General features: G+C 42.3%; 1 protein-coding gene across 2 annotated transcripts in view; it reads right to left on the bottom strand.

Moving 5' to 3' along the window:
- Positions 1-3,357: 3,357 nt before the first annotated feature.
- The window catches only part of SPRYD3 (SPRY domain containing 3), a 51,718-nt gene continuing 28,413 nt past the window's right edge, over positions 3,358-26,662 (bottom strand). For both annotated transcript variants that reach the window (XM_060763020.2, XM_060763021.2), the window contains exons 8-12: positions 25,062-25,211; positions 21,870-21,927; positions 9,046-9,165; positions 6,889-7,043; positions 3,358-5,662 (exon numbers count right to left, since the gene is read on the bottom strand). In XM_060763020.2, coding sequence (XP_060619003.1) covers positions 5,528-5,662; positions 6,889-7,043; positions 9,046-9,165; positions 21,870-21,927; positions 25,062-25,211 — 618 coding nt within the window. In that variant the 3' untranslated portion in view covers positions 3,358-5,527. The remainder of the gene's footprint in view (positions 5,663-6,888; positions 7,044-9,045; positions 9,166-21,869; positions 21,928-25,061; positions 25,212-26,662) is intronic.

Genomic DNA, 26,662 nt, shown 5'->3' on the forward strand with positions numbered 1-26,662 from the left:
TATTATTATTATTATTATTATTATTATTATTATTATTATTATTATTATTTGTAGTTAAAGACTATAATGAGAGTGAAGACAATGTTGTTGGATTACAATGTGGGATTGTTGCAGAGCTTGGTATTCCCTTTTTCCCCTGCAATGCCGAGCAGTGGTTCTCAACCTGTTGGTCCCCAGATGTTTTGGCCTACAACTCCCAGATATCACAGCCACTTCACCAACTGTTAGGATTTCTGGGAGTTGAAGGCCAAAACATCCGAGAACCCACTGCTATACAGCCTTTGAAGCCCACCATCTTTGCAAAGCCATGCCTTATGGAGAGCAGGCACGATTGAAGGAAATGTCTGGCTACGGCCCCGTAACAGTGTGTAAAATAATGACTGCAATGCCAAAGACCTCCATAGGGGCACCAGTGGATCCTAGAACTGGTGAAACCATTCTGTGTCTGGTTATGGGAGCACACAGATCCTTTCCCAATCCTGCCTGTCCCCGAAGTGACACAGCATGGCAATTTGAGAGGCCAGAGGCTGTGCAGTACATTTAGGATGGTTGTAAATGGCTCTGTCAGCAAGGGTATGCATGTGGATCTGCATTGTTATCCAGGCCATATTGGATATAGCAGTCCTTCGATCATCCTCCACACACTGTGCAAGAGGATTCCCACTTTCTGACTGCCATTTATTTTGCAAATACTCTTTAATTTATTATCGGAGGCTTTCATGGCCGTAATCACTGGGTTGTTTAGGTTTTTCAGGCTGTATGGCCAAGTTCTAGAGGCATTCTCTCCTGATGTTTCGCCTGCATCTATGGCAAGCATCCTCAGAGGTAGTGAGGTGTCCTCACTACCTCTGAGGATGCTTGCCATAGATGCAGGCTAAACGTCAGGAGAGAATGCCTCTAGAACATGGCCATATAGCCAGAAAAAACCTACCTCTTGATTTGTTCATTCACAATTTCCAGGGGCTTCACATGCACAAAGGCAAGGTTTTTGTTGGGGCTGGCATAATTGTATCTATCAGAGGTAGCAGCAGATTTAAAACAGTACTGCAGCTGCAAATAAAGTTAGGCAAAGGAGATGGAGGCCAGAGACTTGCCCATGCATCACTTACTTAGGTGATCCCTCGTTGTCCAACTATGATGGCCTTCCAAGTGTAATGTCTTGGCGGTGAAAATGTAGGTGACTGTAGAGCCCTATTCTTGGCCCACATGTTCTTCCACAGTGAGGACATCGGTTTCCAGGTGGAAGGTGGTTCCGATCAGGGTTGGCTTGATGCACCTTCCTCTTGGCACATGTCTCCCTTTTGCCCTCCATTCTTCCCTCTTCAATTTCCACACCACTGCTGGTCACAGCTGACCTCCAGCTAGAGCGCTCAAGGGCCAGGGTTTCCCAGTTCTCTGTCTATGCCACAGTTTTTAAGGTTAGCATTAAGCCCATCTTTATCGCCCATGCATAAACGACGTGTCAAATGACTTCCTGGCAATGCAGAAGAAAGATATCTAGCCAGTGATGACAAGAGTAGCATTCAAGATACATATATGCATCAGTATTCAAAATACTGCCTCTCTGTCTTAGGAAATGAGATTGCAACTATGCACTTCCACTGTTTCTTGCAGATTGTACTGTAATGCTATTCCACGAAGGGACGAAAGTATTAGTATAGCATCACTTGTCTGGCAGACATTTATGCTCTGCTGAGACAATGTATGATCTGGTCCATGGGATGTTCATTGCTGCAAAAGGCAAAAGGCCACTATACACCAAAAAGAAATACAGTTATATAATCATAAGAATGTATATCAATCTATGCTCATAGTACTATAACACTCAATGTACTATCAGGTTGTGCAAAGTATACTAATGCAACTATCCTTGCTCTATAATGTTCATTGCTGCACAATTCTAGAAAATGAGCAACAGCCAGCAAAGTGCACCAATAGAATCTCAAGTCCATCATCCACTTGTGAAGAACCTTTTCATTTTTCTCCTACTGTTATTCAACCTTTCTAACTGTGAAACATCCAGCTTTTCTGAGAAAAGGTGATACAGTATTCTACAAGTCTGGTTGCCTTTACTTTTACCATTAACAAGAGGTGGTTTTGATGCAAGTGGCGATTTACTAAGAAGCTGCACACCCACATTCAGCATAAGCCAATTCCAACATTTCCTGAAGCGGGAAGGGAGTTCATTTAAACAATAAAATGTTTTTCTAGCTATATTGCTGTCCACAACAGGTAAGCACTACTTAAAAAGAGACTGCTGTGGTACTATAATTCCAACATTATACTAATACAGTCTAAGAGAATTCCTTTCCATGGTTGTTACAGCACGGCTTCAAGTCATTTTCAACCATATGGTGATCTCTCATGGAGTTTCCTAGGCAAATTTGTTCAGGGGGATGCCATGGTTTCCCTCTGAAGCTGAGTGTAATGTGTATTTCCATACCCAAGGCCTAGTCAGACTCTCAAGTCACTGTACCATACTGACTGTCATTAAGGAAAATAACAAAGTAATTACCTAGACTGAAGGAAATACTGTGTTTCCTCGAAATTAAGACATACCCATAAAATAAGCCATAGCAGGATTTCTAACCATTTGTGCAATATAAGCCAGACCCCGAAAACAAGACAGTGATAGGTGTGTAGCTATGCAGCGTAGCACAAAAGGCATGGAGCACTAAAAAAATATGTGCAGCCCTTCTCATCTGCCCCATTATGACAGCTGCTATCTCGGAGGTGACCAAAGAGGTGCGAGCCGCCCCATCAACAGGGTCAGCTCCCCTGTCAGGTCCCAGTCGGTCGTTCTGTGCATGCTGCAAGCTGAGGCATAGAGGGAGATGTAGAAAGAGAAATTAAAAGTCTCCTCAGTGTAGTGAGGAGCAGGACTCTCTGATTTAGGTATTGTGTGTCCTCAGAGGGAAGAAGTAAAGCTGTGGCTGCCGTTTTACTCACATTCAGAATGGAATCCTGAGTTAAGAGAGTTATGATGAAGTTTCAGAAGACGACTTGACTATATTTTAATAAATGTAGATTGTTGTACCATACTTAATAAAAATAAGACCTCCCCTAAAAATAAGCCATAGTGTGTGTTCTTGAGGAAAATTAAATGTAAGACAGTGTCTTATTTTCGGGGAAACAATATAATAGTACTACCCTCAGCCACAAAAATGAAATTTCTGGAGTATAACAACTACTTGCAAACTAAGTACCACACAATTAAACAGGAAGTAACATTTTCAAACCAGAAACAGAATATTTTTCAAATGTTGTTACATAGCATAATAGAGTAAGGGAAAGAGGGTCCAGATACGTGCTCCATGTTATTAAGGGGGCAGAGGCGTATTAAAAACAACAGAAGCCTTTTTGGGTGTTGGATAATTATGGAAATCCCAAGTTTTATTGACTGTATGAAGATTCTGTCTATAGAGATGCAAAGGAGCCAGAGGCACAGAGAGAAAGGGCTGGAGAGAATCAGGTTCCGATCAGACACAATGAGCAGAGGGAGCAGGGATTTGGCTCCTTCCAAGGATTGTTGCAGCCAGAGGATTTTGCATAGCATTCTTAACAAGTCTGCTACATTCTTCCGCACATTTGCTCCCTGCCCAGATCACCCCACTTCTTTTCTTCTGCAGCATCACACTATTTCAGAAATGGGAGGAGAGGAAGTAACTACCAGGACAGCGTGCAACACAGCAACAGGTTTGGACTGGAAGACTAGAAGCAAGTCTTTTACTCTTCCAAGAACCAGGAGAGATCGATAGTAGAACGTCAACATACAATCAAGAAAGAGAACCAGAAGAGTGTGTTGCTCCAGTCCAACCCACTTATAAAACAGCAATTTCCACAAGGCCAAGGAACTACATCCACAAAAGGAGCCAATGCAATACTTTTTAGGACCACACAACTCAGGTTCCCAGAATATTCTAGTTTTAGCAGCAAGACTGCCCATGACGACACAGGGCCAAGAAATAAGAGTGTCCTGTAGTGACTTGTCTTTCATTCGCCCATTGTCCCAGATTTCAACAAAGTTACTGCTCTTTGGCATCTCCTGTCACGAATTACCCACATATACACAAATGACAGGTTTCTTCATCCTCCCAAGGAACCCCTGTGAACTTCAAAGTCAGAGCAAAAAAAATTTGTTACAGCAATGTAAGCACAAGGGTAAGAGACATTGGAAGGGAATGCATACAAGGGCAGGGCTATGGGCATAAAGGCCTGCCTTTAACTCAAGGGATGGAAAGAAGGAAAGGTAATGAGTAAACGTTTTACAATCAAACTGCAGGACATATAATCTCATCTGTCCTATGCCATCTTTCGATCCCCATCTACAATGTGAATGCAAAAGCATGCCACCCAGGCTAAGAACAACTTTTCAACAGCCAGCGTGGCCCTGTATAATAACTCATGATATTAAAAACATCCTTAATGGCTCCATAAAGGGAGGAGGCAGAGGTCTTTCTGCCTGAAGGTGACCAATGCCACTTCCTTTTCCTCCCAAGGCAAAAGCTTGTATGCTGTCAGGCAGAGAGCTCATCAAGGAAAGGTGAAGTCTTACAAAGAATTATTTTCCCTGGACCAAAGATATTATCTGACATCATCTTCAGATGGATCCAGTCATTTGAGGAAAAAGTCAGGAGTTCCTTGGCCTTTTGTTAGGAGCCCACAGCTTGATTTAACTTTGTGCACTTAAGGAAGAAGTTGCAAAGACCAGCCCAAGACATTTGGAAAATAAAATATATCCCCTCACTTTCCTACTCCAGTGACTGTCACCTGAAAGCTAGCAAAAAGGACTGTGTGTATTCCTTGACAGCCGAGAGCAGCAGGCCAGGGAATCCAGAACAGGTTGTGTAATGCGTGTAACACTCTCCAACAGAGGAAAACAGCTGGGCAGTTCCAGAGGTTGCCTCACTCTGCAAAATGGTAGGGCCGGCCCCAAAAGGAATTTGCTGCACTGTAAGGGAATCACGAGAGCAGCATGTTTTAGACTTAAGATCCCACAAGGCTAGCTTGCAGTTTCAGAGAGGTTACAAGTAACCTACACATCACACAAAGTGAAGAAACAAAGTCCGTAGCCACACTGTAATGTGATGAGGCAGCCTTTCACAGAAGATGGCCTTGAGAACTTCCAGCACTGGATGCCAGCCTTTACTGCAAAGCCTGAAAAGTGACAACCAAACTTGCCAGCCCAGAACCACACTGCTATTTGAGACTGGCTGATGGACAGTTGCAATGGGAAGGAGACTGGACCTCTGTCTCATAGCAAAATTCCAGACCTGCTTAGAAAACAAAGGTCGCCTGAAGATTTCTTATCCCACAGCAACAGCTGGGATGGAATACGAAAGAGACAAGAATAGCTGACTCAGTTGGTATTAAGTAGACAGATATCTTAGATGGCCCCACAGACAAAAACAATGACAACATTGCCCCTGAAGTGGAGGCTGGAAGTGCAATGAAGAAGAGCCCGGGGCACAACTGGCAGTCCCATGGAATTGCAGAAGGAAAGCAATGGGCTCCTGGCCCTTGTCTCTCAGCCACTGAGCGGGTGCAGATCCACCTTGACCTTCTCCCCACTGCTCAGCATCCCAATTGTGGGATAGAAACCTCCTGCGGGCACCACAGCTTCCTTCTTTCCAATTATTTTCCCGTTGCGTGTGAAGAACACCTGCGGGGAAGGAGAGGTAGAAAAACACAAAAGAAAAACAGCAGAGGTTAGCTTTTGTGCACTTGGACTGAGTAGTTGGGTCCGATTTTGTAAGGATATTTCATACTGTCGGGCAGAGATGTACCACAAAACATATTACCATATATAAACCTAACTACAGTTGAATTAAAGAAAATGTATTCAGAAATAATTTTAATAAATAAATATAAATACAATAAATGGCACTGGTCAATTAGAGACCACTGCTGAATTCTCATCATGGTTCCAGACAACCAGGACACAACCATTTCCAAAGTCCAATCTCAGCCACCATACTTTCCTAGATGTCCAGAAAATTGTATTCCTTTGTAGCAAATGTGTGCAGCCACAAACCCTCTAGACCAGTGGTTCCCCAGATGTTTTGGTCTTTAACTCCCAGAAATCCTAACAGCTGGTAAACTGGCTAGGATTCTGGGACTTGGAGGCCAAAACTCCTGGGGACCCACAGGTTGAGAACCACTGAACTATAAAGTCAACATTAACAAAAGAGATGAATAGTCCTTGAACCTCTAAGAGGAATGCAGCCTTTGGCACAGAACCAGTTCTGGGATACAGAGATCCTTCTGAGACCGTTAACTGGAGCAGGGAAGCAGCTTTCCCATCCTATGGACTCAGATGCATTGCTTACAGTAGCCACTAGGAAGCAACCTAGACTAAAGAAAAAGCTTCATCCAGTCTGCACCAAGACAAAACAAGAGACAAATCAGAGAGCAGTGAGGGTATGACTCCCCTCCTGTCTGTCACATACTGAGAAGCACAAAAAAAGAAAAAGAAAACAACAACCCTGAAGTGTCCGGTTGCTGCTATAGGGAAGACAGCAGCCTGTCCCTTGACGGCATTTTACTAAAGACATGAAACAGCTGGGGACACAAGCATCTGAGCCACTCCCAATCAGAGCAGCTTCAACAAGGGTAGGCAGTTAAGTCCTTGGTTTAAGTCCAAATATAACCCCTGCCCTGTTTAGGAGGGACTGCCCTGACCACTAGCTATCCTCTATGGCTGCCTTTTTCCCTCCACCGCATTTGGGGGCGGGGGTCTTATTTAAACCAAGGCTGACAACCCCAGCATCACCACCACAAAAAGGGTTTCTCAAAAACTGGAAAGGATTTCTGGCCAGTGACAGCTTAGCTGTTGACGGTACCTTACAGAAGGCTACTATCATTGTCAGCAATCTAAGTGCTACTTACCACTACTTTCTTGCCTTCGTGTTCCTGCTCCATGTCTTCCCCATCTTCTTCTTCATCTTCGTCCTCCTCAGCTTCCTGGTGCAGGTACAAGACATTCATCACACCCCGGGGTTTGGCCTTAATGGCCACTGTATCACAGCTGTCGTCACTGTCACCTGTAGGATACCCGCAAACCCACATGAACTCCTGGATTGAAATATATTCCAACCTCACACCCACACACCCACACTGAAAAAGAACCTCAGAACAAGTCTAGATTATAACCAAGGCCAATGAAGTTTAGAAACCAATGGTCACTACCCAGATGAGAGCCAGCACTAAACTATGACTTTAAAGACCAGAATGTGAAACCTCAATCTGCCATGGTAATCTTAAGCAGACCAATGGTTGCCACTTCCCAGGCTTCTGCTTCAGAAGAATGCAAAGGAAAACTCTTTCTGAACAATCTTGCCAGGAAACCACTGCAAATAAGTCTGCCATAAATCAGAAATGACTCTAAGACTCGCAACAACTTGGACTGAGCTTATGAAAATATAGTATCTCAATGCTGTCGTATAAGGTCAATACAGCTTTGTAAAAGTGCTGACCAAAAGTTTTCTCCAGGAACCTATACAGGCGTTGGTTTTAAATATGCATCTGTTTTAAACCACAAATGGTCCTTTCAGTTAGCCAGTGCATTATGTACACTTATTTGCGAACATGTTATCACCCATTTTCTACAGTTGAGGGAAGAGCATGGCAGAAGGCAAAAGGCTTAAATATGGTACAAAATTCTGCTGTTTAAAACACTGTATGAGCCTCTGGGTACCTGATTGAAATTTGCCAATTATTTTTGCAACTGAAGATTGGAAAGGAAGGAATGGGAAATCACACTGACTTATTGTTTTCCATCTTCCATGTTAACATTCCTGTAGGATCTCAAAAGCAGAATTCCATTGGTGTCATATACAGAGTTACTAGTTGGTAAAGCTGTTTCTACAGTCCTGGTTGGCTACCAATTTTACTATTGGGTGACAAATTGGGCCTAAGCAAGGTAGGATGACAGCTGCTAAAGATAAAGGTTTCCCCTTGACACAAAGTCTAGTTGTGTCCAGTTCTGGGAGTGGTGCTCATCTCCATTTCTAAGCCGAAGATCCAAAGGTGTCCGTAGACACCTCCTAAGTCATATGGCCAGTATGACTGCATGGAGCACCGTTACCGTCCCGCCAAGGTGGTACCTATTGATCTACTCACATTTGCATGTTTTCGCACTGCTAGGTTGGCAGAAGCTGGGTCTAGCAGCGGGAGCTCACCCCGCTCCCCGGATCTAAACTGCCAACCTTTCAGCTAGCAAATTCGGCAGCTCAGCGGTTTAAGCTGCTGTGCTACCAGGGGAGCAGTTGCTACCTTCTGTCAAATAAAATACAGCCCTTTCAACCACTGTACTGCATTCCTAGTGGAAACTCTTTTCAGAAGACTAGTCTAACCCAAAAGTTGCTGGGTGGCAATTCTAGTCCTTGCCAGTTTCTCAGGCTCACCTTGTGGGTACAAGGGAGAGAGCCTTCTCCTCTGTGGCCCCCCGACTCTGGAACTCATTGCCCGGAGAGCCCCTACCTTAGAAACCTTTAAAAAGAATCTCAAGACCTGGCTCTGCCATTGTGCTTTTGGAGAGTAGTCACATAATCTTAAGCTGTTGCTCCCCTCAATGTTCTTGACCTAGGAGTACACCCCCCCCCCCCGTACGAAGATCTGTCTATCACCCTGTCTCTACAAGTTCTCCCTTACAAATAATTTTGCTCCTTTATCTCACCCTGAGTTTTTAACATCATTTTATGTACATGCGGCCCGCTCACTGTCATTATGTTTGGTTTACTGCTTTTTTAATGTTTTGTGTATATTGTTTATTGCATTTATATGTTTTGTACTTTACTGCAATTGTAATTTGCATTTTATCTTATTGTAATTTGTTGTTTGGGCTTGGCCTCATGTAAGCTGCCCCGAGTCCCCATTGGGGGAGATGGTGGCGGGGTACAAATAAAATTTTTTATTATTATTATTATTATTATTATTATTATTATTATAGTTCTGAAGAAATTTGTTAAGCTGGGTTTCCACATTCATTCACACATACTATGACCTCTACTTCATATTACAATTTACAGAATACCAAATACTCACCTTCGCTGTCAAGGATATAGTCGCGGGGAAACATGATCCCACAACCCATGATGTCTCCCTTGTAGCAGCGTGGACCGAAGGGGTCTCCCACTCCACTCCCGTGAAAGATCTTGCCATCATCTGCAAATTTACAAAAAAGCACCTCAGTGATGAGAAAAAAAATAAAATTGGGAGAAAACACAGAGACCAGCTATTATGTGAAATTTTCGAATGATCCAGTTCAAGGAGGATATCAACACACTGAAGCATGTCCAGAGAAAGGTGATCAATGGAATGGAAACCAATGTTTATGAGGAACAAAAAGGGAGCTGGATATATTTAGCTTGGAAAACAACCAAGAGGTGACGTGATGGCCATCCTATATGATATCTGCAGGGATATCATATAGGAGATGAAGCAACTCTAGAAATTAGAACATCAGCCAATGGATTAAAATTACAAGAGTTCCCACCTATACTTTTGGAAGAATTTCTTTAATATAAGAACTCTTCCATACCAGGTTAGACTACTTTAGAGGTTAGTGGTTGTTCCTTCTGTGGGGGCCTTTAAAAAGGTTGTGTGGGCATCTTTCAGGAGTGCTGTGGTTGTAAAAAACTACAAAAATAAAATACTGAGAGCCCCCCAAAACCAAATACAAATGTCAGAAACATCCTCTGATCTGCTCTATGTAGTTCACCCAAGCCTATCTCAATAACACAATACCAAATAGGGGGGAGGGCTTATGGAGAACATATTCCGATATTCTCTAAGCTGTTGTTTTATCTACAACAATTGCTGTGTTTTATTGTTTTTACTAGGGGGTACTGTGAATGTATGATGTTGTGTTGATTGTTTATTGTCTACTCATGGGCTTTATTTTGCACTTGTTGTATTTTGCATGTCACACTTTGAGTGTTTTGTGAGTCGCCCTGAGTCCCTCTGGGAGATGGTGGTGGACTATGAATAAAATATCATCATCATCATCAAGCTTCTGCTGCTTTGGGTTTCCACTGCTCTGTTGTTTGTGACCCACAGACTAAAAACTCAGTGTCTGCAGAGCTCTCTGGAGACCTTAAGAATTAACGTCCCTGGGCTTTTACTATTAGTATCCAAGGCATTAATAAAGTAAAGAACCACATTTGGTGTTCATACAATGAGCATAGCTCTTTGAGCAAGCTGCCTTGTTCACTGAATGTGCAAATTTATACTACTGCATACTTAATCTAGAGCAGTGGTTCTCAACCTGTGCGTCCCCAGGTGTTTTGGCCTACAACTCCCAGAAATCCCAGCCAGTTTACCAGCTGTTAGGATTTCTGGGAGTTGAAGGCCAAAACATCTGGGGACCCATAGGTTGAGAACCACTGAGCATTCAATTTAGCTATTCTAAACTACTTCATTCCAAACCCCAAGAGGGTGTGTGTATGTGTGTGTGAAAAAATGAGAAGTAAGCTACATGTTCTTCCTTTAATGAATAACTGTTGAAACCACTTGTGCGTCAGTACATGCCATTCCATGCTGGTGAATTTCCAACAGGAGCAGGAGGCATGGGCCACTCCACTCTTCCTCTGTGCCATCCCACAGAAACCAAGGAGGCTGCAGAAAAAAGAAAGCCCTCCTCTCCAACGTAAATCTAGACACAAAGCTGTTGAAGGATGGGGCACTGCTTTTCCACTCTCCTCTGCTCGCCCTCAACATGTTAGTAATCTTTTCCATAGGGGATTAATTTATTCACACCTATTTAGAAGGCTGATTTCACCTACTGTGTGCTGTAGACTATATTTCAGAGGAAGGCAATGGCAAGCCAACTCTGAATATTATCTTGCCTAAGAAAACCTTGTGAAATTCAAGTCACCTGTCACCATATGCTGACAGGTGACTTGAAGGCACATATACACACATCCTGAAACAACTATTTAGCTCTACTTCTTGTTTCAAATTTACATGCTCACACAGCATGACTTGAGTCAGAAGCAAACAAGGAATATGGGTAGGTCTGGAAATCCCAACTGGAAATCCCTATACCAGTGGTTCTCAACCTGTGGATCCCCAGGTGTTTCGGCCTACAACTCTCAGAAGTCCAAGCCAGTTTACCACAGGCTGAGAACCACCAAGCATTCAATTTAGCTATTCTAAACCCCAAGTGTGTATATGTGTGTGTGTGTGTGTGTGTACACAGGGAAGAAATGAGAAGTAAGCTAGATATTCTTCCTTTAAATGAATAACTTTTCGTTACAGACAAGAAGGAACCACATGTGCATCAGTACATGTCATTCCATGCTGGTGAATTTCCAACAGGAGCAGAAGAAAGCGGTTCTCAACCTGCGGTTCTCAACCTGTGGGTCCCCAGGTGTTTTAGCCTACAACTCCCAGAAGTCCCAGCGAGTTTACCAGCTGTTCAGATTTCTAGGAGTTGAAGGCCAAAACAACAGAGGACCCACAAGCTGAAAACCACCAAGCATTCAATTTAGCTATTCAAAACCCCAAATATGTGTGTGTGTGTACTCAGGGAAGAAATGAGAAGTAAGCTAGATATTCTTCCTTTAATGAATAACTTTTTGTTACAGACAAGAAGGAACCACTTGTTCATCAGTACATGTCATTCCATGCTGGTGAATTTCCAACAGGAGCAGGAGGCATGGGTTCTCAACCTGTGGTTCTCAACCTGTGGGTCCCCAGGTGTTTTGGCCTACAACTAACGGAAATCTCAGCCAGTTTACCAGTTGTTCAGATCAATAATAACCCAGAATTCCCTTGATCATGTAGACAGGATTGTATCTCTCAGGATAACAACCATGGGGTGGCAACCTCTGAATTTTGAAACAGAACAGGCAGGCCTAGTTTCCATTTCCGGGGTATATTTGGCAAAATGGCAGAGGACTTGAAATCTTTTTTTAAAAAAATCCCATCATGCCTATTTACCATTCAAAAGATCCCTCCGGGGCTAAACAAGCAGATTTAACCAATCAGCCGCACTGCCTTGCCAGACCAAACAACAACAGTAACAACAAAAGAAACCCACCATTCACCCATGATCAAAGCAAGGCAAGTTCAGAACCTGGTGGTCAGGGAACAGTTCCTTGCCTCTGGCCAGACAAGAACAAAAGGGAGAGGGAGGCCGCAGACCACTTGAAAGGCCTTGGCGCTCCCTCCGTCTCTCCGAGTTCAGCTATGCGGGCGGATGCGGGCGCCCGGAACACGAGGCACCTGGCCAAGAGCCTTTTGTCTCCGGTGAAGGAGGCTCGCTCGGCAAAAGGACAGTAAATATTTCCTGCCGTTGCCGGGGAAACTTTGGGAATAATGTTGGGTAAACATTCCAAACTGTGTGTTGAAAATCATGAAGGCTGGTCAGCAAGAGTGCCTTTTAGGGAATCCCGTCTGGCTCGGCAGCTGTAGGACAGAGAGGCAGACAGAAGGGCTGGAGAGGCGGGGAAGTGGGGAGGAAGAAGGATGGCTCCGGGGCTCCACAAGAAATCGAAGGTTTAGCAAAACCTTTGCCCTCCAAGGCTGTGTCTGCTCTGCAAAAAACACATGGGCTAAATCTCTAGGTCTGCAAACGCTGAGCAGGGCTGTTGGAAGACAAGAGTGTCTTGGAGATGTCTTATTTATAGGGACACCATCAGTCGACAACAACCTTCTCAATGTACACATCTTGGTAGCTTACAGGTGACAAGAGCGTGTATCATTTTGCATGTTTTCCTCCCCAGAGAGACTCTCCACAAGTTCAACAAGATAACTAAGGGTTTCAGGGCAAACAGTTCTAGCTAGTTATCTTGTTGAATTGCATGACCGCATTTCTGTGTACGAACCCACACAATCCCTTCGATCATCTGGAGAGGCCCTGCTCTCGCTCCCACCCCCTTTGCAGGCGCGATTGGTGGGGACGAGGGAGAGGGCCCCCCGACTCTGGAACTCACTTCCTAAGGATATCAGGCAAGCCCCCACATTGGCAGTCTTTAGGAAGAGCCTGAAAACGTGGCTGTTCCAGTGTGCCTTCCCTGAATAAGGAAATAATTCCCAGCAAAATGTCCTCAGAAGCACTTTAACTCCTCATTGGATTGCTCTCCCTTCATTTCTTTTAAAACCCTCCTACCAGATACATCCTACCTCTGTTCATGCCCAGCGTTTATTTTTTAAATTTTAAACTATTACATTTGGCCCGGCCATAGGTTTTTAAATTCTTGTGTGTTATTGTTTATATGTGATTTATATTAATTGTATTGTTTTTTGTTTATTGCTTTTCTGTTTTATTGATGTGTTGTCAGGCTTGGCCTCATGTAAGCCGCTCTGAGTCCCTTGGGGAGATGGTGGCGGGGTATAAATAAAGTATTATTATTATTATTATTATTATTATTATTATTATTATAGCTCATTCTGTTTACTTTCAGCTTTATCAATCCTCTACCTGAAAAGAGCTGTCTCTGAAAAGAGCTGTCTCCTTCTTTGGAGGCTTTTAAGGAGAGATTGGATGGCCATCTGTCAGGGGTGATTTAAATGCTATTTTCCTGCTTCTTGGCAGGGGGCTGGACTGGATGGCCCATGAGGTCTCTTCCAACTCTGTGGTTCTATGTGTTTACAGGATCATTAAAAATGCCTGCAATCATAGGTGGTACGGTCTGCACCCTTACCCAATATTCTTGCAAGTGTGTATATGGGTCATAATCAACATGAGCAAGATCTTTTAGACAAAGATTGCATACAGTACGGACTATCAGAAGAGGCAACAGATCAACATGATATGTTAGCTCTAGTAGGTACATCAAGGAAGCCTCATCATGCTGGACCATAGTATGACAAAAGAGCATACTGTAGACAACACCAAACACAAGACAAAACCAGCCAAGGGAAAGAAGAGGCATGCCTCAGACTAACCAAAGAAAACTGTCATTTACTTTAGGAAAAATACCCACTGCATTTTGACTTTAGGTCATTTTGACAGTAAAGAATATTACTGTCTTATTCTAGTTTGTTGTTTTTTTTTTCCATGTCAGGAGCAACTTGAGAAACTGCAAGTCGCTTCCAGTGTAAGAGAATTAGTCAATTGCAAGGACACTGCCCAAGGGACGCCTAGATATTTTAACATCCTGTGGGAGGCTTCTCTCATGTCCCCACGTGAAAAGCTAGTGGTGACAGGAGCTCACCCTCCTCCCCAGATTTGAACTGCTGATCTTTCCGTCAGCAGTCCTGCCGGCACAAGGGTTTAACCCATTTTGCCATCAGAGACTCCGTCTTATTCTAGTACAACCAAGGAAGTTCTTTAAAGAATATACTGTTATCATCATCGATTTATATAATGCCATCATTACATATGGTACTTAAAACATAACATATATGCTTCCATCCATGCTTCACAGTAAGACTGGAGTCTCTGTGGTATGACATTGCTCTTGAAGAAGCAGCAGCATTCAGTTTGAGACTACATAGAAAACTAGTGGGATCACCATTCAAATCCACAACAGAAGGCAAACTACTATACCAGTGGCTCTCAACCTGTGGGTCCCCAGATGTTTTGGCCTACAACTCCCAGAAATACCAGCCAGTTTACCAGCTGTTAGGATTTCTGAAGTTGAAGGCCAAAACATCTGGGGACACACAGGTTGAGAACCATTGCTCTAAAGAATATAGGATCAAGGGGGAAAACTATCTTAGCCAAGGAGTCTATCTCCGATTATGAGGCAGACCTTCCTATGAAACATGGACAGCTCCCAGCAGCACCAAGTGCTTATCTCTTAATCTTATTTTTATAGGAAGTGTAAATGATATCTCAATCCTATCTGTGTATATGCTTCCATCCATTTACAAGAACAGGAATGGCCACAAGTGGAGAATTCAACATCCTAAGAAACACAAACAAGTTTCATTTCAGAGGTCTAACCATAACCTTTGAAAGTTTAAAGGGAAATATCTTGGGAAATATCACAATCTAGGAAGACAACAACAGGTGTCTAATAAGATTTTCCACTGGGTGAGTGTTCTGGTGTTCCACATAGCGTTTTATCTCTTGCTAATATTGGCTTATCTTTAATGTGTTGTTATTAAAGGTCACAAATTTCTTCTGGGAATTATCTTCCCACCGAAAGTACCCAAAAGCCCAGTGCAAACATAACCAAAGCTTGTTGCCTAAAATGTATTTAAGATGTGATATAATTAATTTGGCTCTCAAAGTGAGCTCTGTCCCTGAATTTACATAGAATCATCAGATATAATGCAATACTTGAACATGGTTATCTCAATGAAACAATACACACACATGCATTAGCATAAGAGCCGCAGTGGTGCAATGGGTGAAACCCTTGTACCGGCTGAACTGCTGACCTGAAGGTTGGCATTTCGAAACCAGGGAGCAGGGTGAGCTCCCATCTGTCAGCCCCAGCTTCTCATGAGGAGACATGAGAGAAGCCTCCCACAGGATGGTAAAAACATCCAGGCGTCCCCCAGGCTACATCCTTGCAGACAGCCAATTCTCTCACACCAGAAGAGACTACAATTTGCTTCTGATACAATTTTAAAATATGCATTTGCATGTAAATCTATAAATATATAAATGCTCTGTGCATAATGATTACCTTAACAACAAAAGAACCAATGAATGAAATCACACCAAATTTGGCAACAAAACATCTCACAACACAAGGAGTCACCATCACTCAAAAAATTATGATTTTGTCATTTGGGATTTGTAATTGCTGGGATTTATAGTTCACCTACAATCAAAGAGCATTCTGAACTCCATCAATGATGGAATTGAATCAAACTTGGTGCACAGTTCTCTGAAGACCAGAAGAAAATACTGGAAGGGTTTGGTGGGCAGTGTCCTTTGGTTTTGGAGTTGAAATTCACCTACATCCAGAGAGCACTGTGGACTCAAACAATGATGGATCTGGACCAAAACCAAACTTTACATGCCCAAATGTAAATACTCAATATGCCCAAATGTGAACACTGGTGGGTGGAGTTTGGGGAAAATAGAATCTTGACATTTGGGAGTTGTAGTTGCTGGGATTTGTAGTTCACCTACAATCACTGAGCATTCTGAACCCCACCAATGATAGAATTGGGCCAAACCTCCCACACAGAACCCCCATGACCACCAGAGTGGGCCACAGCAACACGTGGCAGGGGACGGCTAGTAAGTTATAAAATGTTAAGGTTTAATAAGCTTATTTCTCAAGAAAGTGCTGGAACAGCCTTTGCAGAGCGTGTGTGAGGGAGAGAAAAAAAAGAAACGGAAAGAAATTGAAAGCTGAGAATTGGGAAGGTTTTTTTCCCTTTATTTTTCACAGATTTTCCACTTTTTTCCAATGGCAGAACTAGAAATGTTAAGAAACTTTTAAAAAGTCAATTGAAGTATTGTCTTTAGTAAGATGCTTTTCAAAAACTTTTGCTCATTCAAAATTCCAGGATCTCTGGGATATAAAGATATGTATGTAGAAGAGTCTTCAAATTGGAGAAAATGCAATACAATTCTGTGCATACATTAAACATGCACAACATGGCCATAGAGCCCGAAAAAACCTACAACAATCCAGTGATTCTGGCCATGAAAGCCTTCGACAATACAATGCACAACATGTTAATCCAATGTGTGTGTTGGAGTTTTTTTCTTGCATCCAATAAATGCTAGTATTTTTATGAGAAGAGTGAACTGGTGCACTTTTATTGCTCGTGATAATATTGCATTGGGCATAATCTAAAATTAGAAAAATGGGGAAGAATCTGGAATAAAAAAAATTAAAATATACATATTCATATGACTTGAAAGAAAACTAGTACAGGATGATGTACCAGTGGTATATTACACCCCAAAAGTTAGCAAACTGTTATAAAAACATTCAGGAAAAATGTTGGAAATGTGAAAAGCATGTGGGTACGTTCTACCACGTGGTGGAATTGCGATTAATTACCAGAGAAATATACACAAAATGATACAGAAAATATTGAATATAAAATTTCAAATGAAATCAGAATACTTCCTCTTGGGAATGACACATATGAAATTAGACAAGAATCAAAATATTTCATTTAACTATTTTGCCTCAGCAGCAAGAATAACCTATGTGAGAAAATGGAAGACCAAAGAGATCCCAACAACAGAGGAATGGTTAGTGAAAATTACAGACATTACAAGTATGGACAATTTAACACATCAACTTAAGAACTACCAAGGGAACCCAGAAAAAAACAACAGACTGGCCTTTATTTAAAGACTATTTGAAACAAGAAAAAATGATGATGATTTAATATAAGATCATTATCTACACTCAGAGAGTGAGTAGAACATCTTAACAAGGACTGAAAATAAACAAATATTCACTACCCAATGGGCCGCAAGAGCAAAAATCCGGTCCACAAACCTCCTTACTTTTTATTTATTTTTCTTAATTTATTTTATTTCCACTCCTTTCTGCAGAGCTGACTAGCTCTGCCTCTCTGGGTACTAACGTTGGAGAGTGGTTCCTGCTCAAAGTGTTCCCTGGTCAAAGTGGGGCCTGGTCAACGTGTTCCCTGGTCAAAGTGGGACCTGGTCAAAGTGGTCCCTGGTCAAAGTGGCCCCTGGTCAAAGTGGCCCCTGGTCAAAGTGGCCCCTGGTTAAAGTGGTCCCTGGTCAAAGTGGGACCCAGTCAAAGTGGCCCCTGGTCAAATGGGACCTTGTCAAAGTGGGCCCTGGTCAAAGTGATCTCTGGTCAAAGTGTTCCCTGGTCAAGTGGGCCTGGTCAAAGTGGGCACGGGTCAAAATGGATCCTGAACAAAAAAAATGTTGGAAACCACTGCACCTACTGGATGAAAGAGATTGGAAGTCAACAACTCCTCTTCCTACTTCGCTTGCCCCCCTCCTTCTTTCTTTTTTTTTTTTTTGTTAAAGAAAGTGTGTATCTTATCACAATCCCACCACATCTGCATAAAGGCACTTGTTCCACCACATTTGTGCTAACATAATTTTGATGTGGATTTAGTTATATGTGCTAGTTGATTTGGAGTACAATATCATTTTGTCCATATTTTCCATTGTGTTTCTTTAATCCTTATGTGTTTAAGTTTTTTAATTGTATGAATCCAGTGTTCAATGTCTTTCTCATTATTATTGAATTCCTCTTTCTATATTTCAATCAGTGGGGGTTGTTGTTGTTTTTTTGAAATTACATTGTTTTTTCTACTATTTTGCTATATATGAAACCCACCAAACTTTTCTCCACTTTTTAAAATTTGGTCTAAATCTGCTTCTGGGTTTTCTTTTCCTTTCCATTCTATAACCCTCTGTTTCATTCCATTCCATAAAGACCAGTTACTTTTTGTGTTTCTTTCACTTAGACAGCCACCCAGTGATGTGACTTACTAAACTTGTCACTTTAAACATTGGGAATAGGATTGACAGCAGAGCTGGGACCAGAGCCTTAGGTTTCTCCAAGGCTAATTCCAATACAGTTCCTGGCAGTGACACCTGCTGATCAGCTCCAACATCCACTAGTGAATCTTTCTGCCAAGAAAACCAGTGGCTGCACATTGACCAGTAAAGCCTGCCTCTAGTCCCACTCACTTCAAGGTTGGGAAAGAACTCAGAGCAAGAAAACACCCAGAGAAGAGGGAAAGGAGGTCTTGAGAAACAGCTGACTCTTGGACAGGACTCTCAACCTCTTTTTCAAACTTCCTTTGGCACAGTGCTCTGGAAAGAAAGGGCAAGAGCTATCCCAACAAGACAATCTACAAAGAGGGGAAGTAGCCAAGCCCGGGGAACAGCCATGTGGGCAATGCTAGGAGTGGAACGGAGGTGGTGGGAATAAGAGGCACTCCCAGCTGTGCTGAAGGCAGGCCAAGGATAAGGTCGGAACAAAACAAAGAGAGAAAGGTGTGGCGGGGATGGAGATTGGGAACCAAAGAATCCAGAAGGTTTCAATCAAGTCTTTGTCTCAATCATGATGCTTTTAAATTGGGGATCATCCGAAAATTATCACATTATCCTGAGAAGACTGAGGATGGTAGACAGACTCACTAGAAGACAGTCTCATCACCGTCACCTGTGTAGATGAGGCGATTATGAACAGGAAAGTTTATACATGACTCCAGGAAACAGGTATTTAACACTATCCAATCCTGTGCAATTCCTGTGGCAACTTCCAGCAGAGGTTGACTATAGAATTGTGCTGGAGGGCTAAAAAGTACGTTTCTCTAGGAATATTTTAAGTCCCCTGGAATGATTCTATGGTAGTCAAAGCTCTTCACATCTAAATGAAACTGTGTTCAACATGCTTGTATAATTAGACAGCCTACTGCGTTTCCACAGTTCCTTGTGATTCTTCTAGCTGCCATGAGAACAAGTGATCAACACACCACCAAACTGCTCTCGTCTTGCTCCTTCTCCAAGCCACCTGTCATCACCAAAACTTGGACATTTCAAAAGGCATTGCCTACACATTTTCGTCTTCCTCTCTTGGAAACCACTTTATTTAATCCTATTCTCAGAGTAGAGCTAATGAATCAATGGGATTTACCTATGTTTTGACTTGTCCTTCAACAATAGTGTCAATGGGGAAAAGCTAGCTCGTAGTTTATTCGATGCTTAGACCGTAGGTCTTTCACATACAAGGCAAGGTAAATAAATAAATACATGAACACCAGATTATTAAATACAATATAAAATACACAGTAAAATCCTATAAATCATTAAAATTCTACATATATCAATGGCAAGATGTACCTTTAAAATACTACATAATGTATAGACTCACACCTGCATAATTAAAAACCAAGTAAAAGCGAATGGATACTTCATAAACAGCCACTATTAATTAAAAGCATCCCCAGCACAGTCAACTGCAATATCAGAGATTAGTCTTGCCCGGATTTTCTGTGCTGTCAGGGCAAAAAGAGACATCTTGTGAGTAACCACGGGGTTAGTGTCAGCCAAGAGATAGAAAATCTTTTCAGACACAGTGTTGGTCTGAAAGAGGTGAAGAATAGACCCCAGGATTTTGGTTCTTGATTTAGAATACAGAGGACAGAGAAGCAAATAGTGAGGCAGATCCTCAATTTCCGGGAAGACTAGCTGGGAATAACCAACAGGCCATTGTTGTCCTAATCACAAAGATTTCCAGATATAGTTAGATTCCAAAGACCCAATTTATAAAATTCCACAATAATCTCAATGCTTTAATCCCATGCCTGTACTAACAAATAAGTGGATTACACATATTGGCATTCCAAATATAAATCCATAAATTTTTAAGGAAATATTTACCTGGGGACCATTCTTCTGTTCAGAATGGCCTGCCACAGGGGAGCGTGCTTGCGCCATCAATGTTTAACATTTACACAAATGATCAGCCACTGCCAGAAGGGACAGAGAGTTTCATCTATGCTGACGATTGTGCAATCACTGCTCAAACAGGGAGCTTTGAGGTGGTTGAACAGAAGCTCTCTGAGGCTTTAGGTGCTCTTATTGTCGATTACAGGGATAACCAGATGATTCCTAATCCATCTAAGACACAGACATGTGTTTTTCATCTTAAGAACAGACAAGCCTCTTGAGTTCTGAGGACTACCTGGGAAGGAATCCCACTGGAGCATTGCAGCACACCAAAAACACCTGAGAGTCACTCTGGACTGTGCTCTGACTTATAAGAAGCACTGCTTGAATATCAAGCCAAAAATGTGTGCTAGAAATAATATCATACAAAAGCTGACTAGCACAACCTGGGGATCACAACCAGACACAGTGAAGACATCTGCCCTTGCACTTTACTCTGCTGTTGAGTATGCATTCCCAGTGTGGAATGCATCTCACCACATTAAAACAGTGGATGTGGCTCTTAATGAGACATGCCACATTATCACAGGATGTCTACACCCTATACCACTGGAGAAATTATACTGTTTAACCAGTATTGCACCACTAGACATCAGTTGGGAAGTAGCAGCCTATAATGAAAGGACCAAGGCATTGACATTTCCAGCCTATTCTCTGTTCTGATATCAGCCCATTAGCCAATGCCTTAAATAAAAAATAGCTTCCTAAGATCTACAGAGATACTTGCAGGAACACCTCAGCAAGCAAGAGTCCAAAAGTGGCAGGTAAAAACCCAGAACCTCAATCAGCGAGAAACTTCCCCCTGGGTACACAGAAGACTGGGCAACTTGGTAGTCACTGAACAGGCTGCCCACTGGCACCACGAGGTGCAGAGCCAATCTTTAGAAATGGGGCTATAAAGTGGAGTCTGTGACATGTGAATATAGAGAAAAGTAAACCACACACCATTTACTACAATGCAGTCTGAACCCTGCCACATGCACAATGGAGGACCTTCTGACAGCGACACCAGAGGCACTCCAAGTGGCCAGCTTCTGGTCAAAGAAAATTTAGTATGATGCCAAGTTTTTAACTTTATTTGTGGTTTTTCCATACATCATAACTGTATTCTCAATTTGCTTCTGACACGATAAAGAAATACTTGGGGGGGGGGGGGGGTCGTCTACTTGTACAACAAACTCTTATTACCCTTAGATCATCTGGAGAAACCCTGCCTTTGTAAGAGTGGACCACAACTCTGGAGTTCTCCCTTCTTCTTACCTATCTCTTTACTGCTATTTAAGTATCTTTATACTCCTCTCCTCCACAAAGATTTATCAGTTTCAAAAAAAAAAAAAAAAAAACAGAGGACAGAAATAGAGCATATACAATACGAACCCTGAATTCATGGGGGACACATTTCAAGAACTCCTGTGGATACCTGAAACCATGGATATTGAATCTATGGATGGGGGGGGGGGGTTGTGTCATAAGACATTTTGTCATCCCGCAGGTCTTCCCACTCTGCCCAAAGCTTAACCTTTGAGTGCCACAAATCTTCACTCACCTGCATGGTAAGCCACAGATCCCCTGCTCCAGCCAGGATGTCGATTTTTTGGGTAATCCTAGAGCAAGAGAGAAACAGATCAAGCAGAATCATTGTTTATGTTTATTTTTTTCATGTCAGGAGCTTCTTTCCTTCTGATGCAAGAGAACTGGCCATCTGGAAGGACGTTGCCCAGGGGACGCCTGGATGTTTATCATCCTTTGAGAGGTTTCTCTCATGTACCAACATGAGAAGCTGGAGCTGACAGATGGGAGGCTCACCCTGCTCCCCGAATTCGAACCGCCAACCTTTTGGTCAGCAGTCCTGCCGGCACAAGGGTATAACCCATTGTGCCACCATTTAGTATTTAGTGATCAGAGATTTTTGTTAGAAGAGTGCCGCAATCTGTCTTTGTGCATGTACGTTTGAGTCTCCTTGTGAAGAGAAAAAGTGGGGTATACATAAACATGATGATAGTGGTGGTGGTAGTGAAGATGGATCTCCTGGGATTTGCCTGCCATAGTGAGAGGGCGTGAATACATTGGCCCAGCTTCAAAAGGCCACATGAATCCTGGACATATTTGGAAGTAAACAAACAGAACCAGATGGCTACCTCTGACAAGAAAGGAAGTGGGGCAGATGCCAATCCAGTCTCACCATGAAGCCTGCCTGCTTACACTTTATTATATGGACATTTTTACCAGAAAAATTGTTCAGATTGTGCAGAACAATGAAGCAGAGATGTGAGTGGAGAGACCCAAAATTTTCCACTGCTGGGAAAGCCCTGAGATAGACTTCACCTTAAGATTTGCAACATCATCTTACAAAACAATTTCCATCTTCTATCCAAAACCCTTGCTTGATATCATGCGGTCTTTTTCCCAAAAGGTTGCTAACTTGGGGCATTTCCTTTGGAGATACAATGTTCATGTTAACATGAGCTTACGAGGAAATCAGAAGCTAATGGTTTTTCCTCGTTCATCTGATGTCTCGACATCCCAACATGGGATGTCTCAACATCCCAACATAGGAGCCCCCAGTGACACAATGGGTTAAACCCTTGTGCCGGGAGGACTGAAGACCAACAGGTTGTAGGTTTAAATCCGGGGAGAATGCGGATGAGCTCCCTATGTCAGCTCCAGCTCCCCATGTGGGGACATGAGAGAAGCCTCCCAAAAGGATGGTAAAGCATCCAACATCCAGGCGTCCTTTGGGCAACGTCCTTGCAGATAGCCAATTCCCTCACACCAGAAGTGACTTGCAGTTTCTCACATCGCTCCTGACACGAAAAAAATAAAATCCCAACATGGGGAAGACTTCAAAAACAACCTCTAGAAACCCCGACTGAAGCTTTCAAGAGCTAGATTATGAACTGATGCAACTCAATTTCCACATCCGGATGCATCCCTTTTTTTCCAACCACATGCACACACAACCTTAATCATAACACTATGTAACACAATTTTTGTTCCTGGGTTAGAAATGTCATTTCCTAATTGGCTCTATTATAAAAATATGGAAAAGGTTTATTAAACTGCAAAAACTTTGTTTAGGCAGGACATCCTGCAGCACATTTTGCTATAGTTTTCCAATGAATATCTCACAGAGTCTCAACTAATTCAACATAGTTTGTGGCAGGCACAAAACAAAGTTTTTGAAGTGTAACAACTACTCTCAAAGTAAGTACCGCACAATGAAACAGGAAATAACACTTCCAAATCAGGAACAGATTTTTTTTCAAATTTAGTTACATAGTGTTATTGTCCGCAACTAAATTCCAATTGTTTCAGGTAGGAATAATCCTTGCATAGCCAGAAATGCTTAGCAAGGGACAGTTGGAAAATGTAGATCAACACATTACCCATTGCACACTCTGCTCCTTCTACTGTTTCTGCAATTTCTGCCAGGAAGATGTATTTCAACTGAGAAAATGGCTCAGAATTGCTTTAGTCCCAGCCTTAAAGGTCATGTGTCTCCTCCACATGAGACAATGTCTGTAGGGCTTCTCAGTCCCACACAACTGACCCTCCCTCAACTATTTAGAGAGCACCAAATGAGTGAGAAAGAGCCCAACAAACATCTTTAAGGACCCTATCACTGTTATTCCACTTTAACTGGCATGCCAACATTATGTGGAATTCTGGTGTTTGTAGTTCAATGAAGTCCAAGAGCCCTCTGTTTGAGGATTCTCAACATACCTCCCTAAACTGCAAATCTCAGGATTTCCTATAATGTTGTCATGGCAGTTGATGTAGAATCACAGTATTATATCAGTGTAGTGTGATAGGGCCCTAAGAGCCTCGTGCTCATAAAGTGTCCAGCCGCACAGGATGGCATCATAGGAAAAGGAAACTCTAGTGGTAAAACTATTGAATTGAGAAGACTATGACACACACACATATGTATCTTCTTCCATAACTAAATCTATCTATTTAATAAGTAACAATATGTTTATGGTCGATTTCCAAGATGTCTCCCACTTCTAGAGAGCATTGTGATAATGGAGAGGTTTGGGGGAGATTGATGGGATTATGGGAGTTGTAGTCCACCCATATCCAGAGAGCCCAGTGACCCCCGCCATCAATGGATCTGATCTGGACCAAACTTGATACACAGTGCCCGCCACATGACCAATTTTAAAGACTGGTGAATTTATCGGGGCAATGACAGAGGATGATGGGAGTTGCAGTTAAGCCATATCCAGAGAGTCCTGTGACCCCCACCAACAATGGATCTGATCTGGACCAAACTTAGTGCACAGCGTTCCCCCCTCCCCCCACATGACCAGTTATAAAGACTGGTGAATTGTGGGGGCAATAACAGAGGATGATGGGAGTTTCAGTTTACCCATATCCAGAGAGTCCTGTGGCCCCCACTGACTATGGATTTGGACCAAAGTTGGCACACTGACCCATCATGACCAACTTTATATATTAGTGGCTTTTGGGGAAGCAGCCAATGACAGAGGATGATGGGAGTTGTAGTTTATCGACATCTTAATGCATTTTCTAATGTGCCCATTCATCAAACACAAAAACAATGACTTTTTCTAATGCTTACCCTTAAATACCTATCCTGGGCACTACAGGCTACCTAAACTAGTATTTGTATGAATATAATATAATATAATATATCTTTTTCAATCTCTTTCTCTCACACACACACATACACATACACATGGGGAGTAATGATGACATTGACTTTTCTCATTACCTTGCGAGCCAGGCCCAGTGCTATGTAGCATTTCTCTCCAGGATCCACAATCTCCACCTCAAAGTAGTGACTCCTTGTACTCAGAGGCTGCCGGGCTTGGGCAAGACCCACATCAATGATGCTCTTCCCCTTCCCCACGTATTCCAGAAGCTGAAGAGAAAAGAGGTCTCATCAATTCAGTGGTCAAGCACAGTAAATGTCTGCCTCAGCACTACACCTTCCAGCAGGATCATTAGCACAGAGCACCTCAGCAAGCGAGAGTCCAAAAGTGGCAGGCTAAAACCCAAAACCTTAATCTATGGCTGATACTAAATGAGAGACTCCCTCCTGTGTTTACAGAAAACTGGATGACTTGGAAGGCACTGAACAGACTGCGCTCTGGGACCACGAGAAGCAGAGCCAACCTTAAGAAATGGGGCCACAAAGTGGAGTCAACGACATGTGAGTGTGGAGAAGAGCAAAACACAGGCCACCCATTACAATGCAGCCTGAGCCCTGCCACGTGCACAGTGGAGGACCTTCTTATAGAAACACTGGAGGCACTCCAAGTGACCTGATACTAGTCAAAGGGCATTTAATAAAAGTTTGCCAAGTTTTAAATACAATACAACTGTTTGGCTCGCTCCTGATATGAAAAATAAATATTAGCACAGAATAATAATTACAAGAATGATTAATAATGATAAAGTGGAGACACTGGGAGAAATTCTATGTGAATTTTTTTTAATTCTGAAAAGAGAAGCCGCGTTACTTTCTTACAGCAAAACATTTAAGAATCTCATGACACCTTAAAGACATAATAGTTTGTTTGGCAGAAACATTTGTGGACTGATCTCATCGGATGTTCTTGATGAAGTGGGAGAGAGTCCACAAAGCTTTGGCCAAATCAAACTTTTTTTGTCTTGAAGGTACCACACAATTCTCAGTTTCAAAGACGAGATGAAAGGCAGAAAAACCGAGCAACTGTGAGGGATCTGTAACAAGCACTACATGTGAGATTGGGTGGCTGCAAAGGAACTTCCAGCATGCTTCAAAGAGGGAACAATCAGATCCCAATTAATCTGTAAAACCACCATCTAGAAAATGCTCTTTTGGCAAGGAGCACATCTCCACTTCTGAAGATATTCAAGGCCGCTTTGAACAAACATAAGTGCAGAACTAGTGGTAAAGGCTTTCCACTTTTGTAGATGTCTCCCTCCTAATGCATTAAAACTTGAAGGGTAGGAAAGAGTCAAGTAAATGCAAAACTATGTGTCTTATTTTACAACCATATTGAATCTTAGAACTCTATAGATCATAAAATACTTTTGTATTAAGAGAAATAATAATCATCATCATCATCATCATCATCATCTTTATTTATACCCCACCACCATCTCTCCAACGGGGACTCGGGGCAGCTTATATGAGGCCAAGCCCAGACAACATATTACTGCAAAATAAAACCAAAAACATAAGCAACAGCATCATAATTACATTAAAACACCGAAATTAGTCAATATCCATTACGGTTTGTCTAAAAAGTATAGTGTACTAAAACAAATTATTCAGTTTTCCATCAGATTATATAATAGGCAGGTGGATCAAGTGTTGTTTTTTGC

This window comes from Anolis sagrei, chromosome 2, assembly GCF_037176765.1.
Source record: "Anolis sagrei isolate rAnoSag1 chromosome 2, rAnoSag1.mat, whole genome shotgun sequence".
Classification (NCBI taxonomy): domain Eukaryota; kingdom Metazoa; phylum Chordata; class Lepidosauria; order Squamata; family Dactyloidae; genus Anolis; species Anolis sagrei.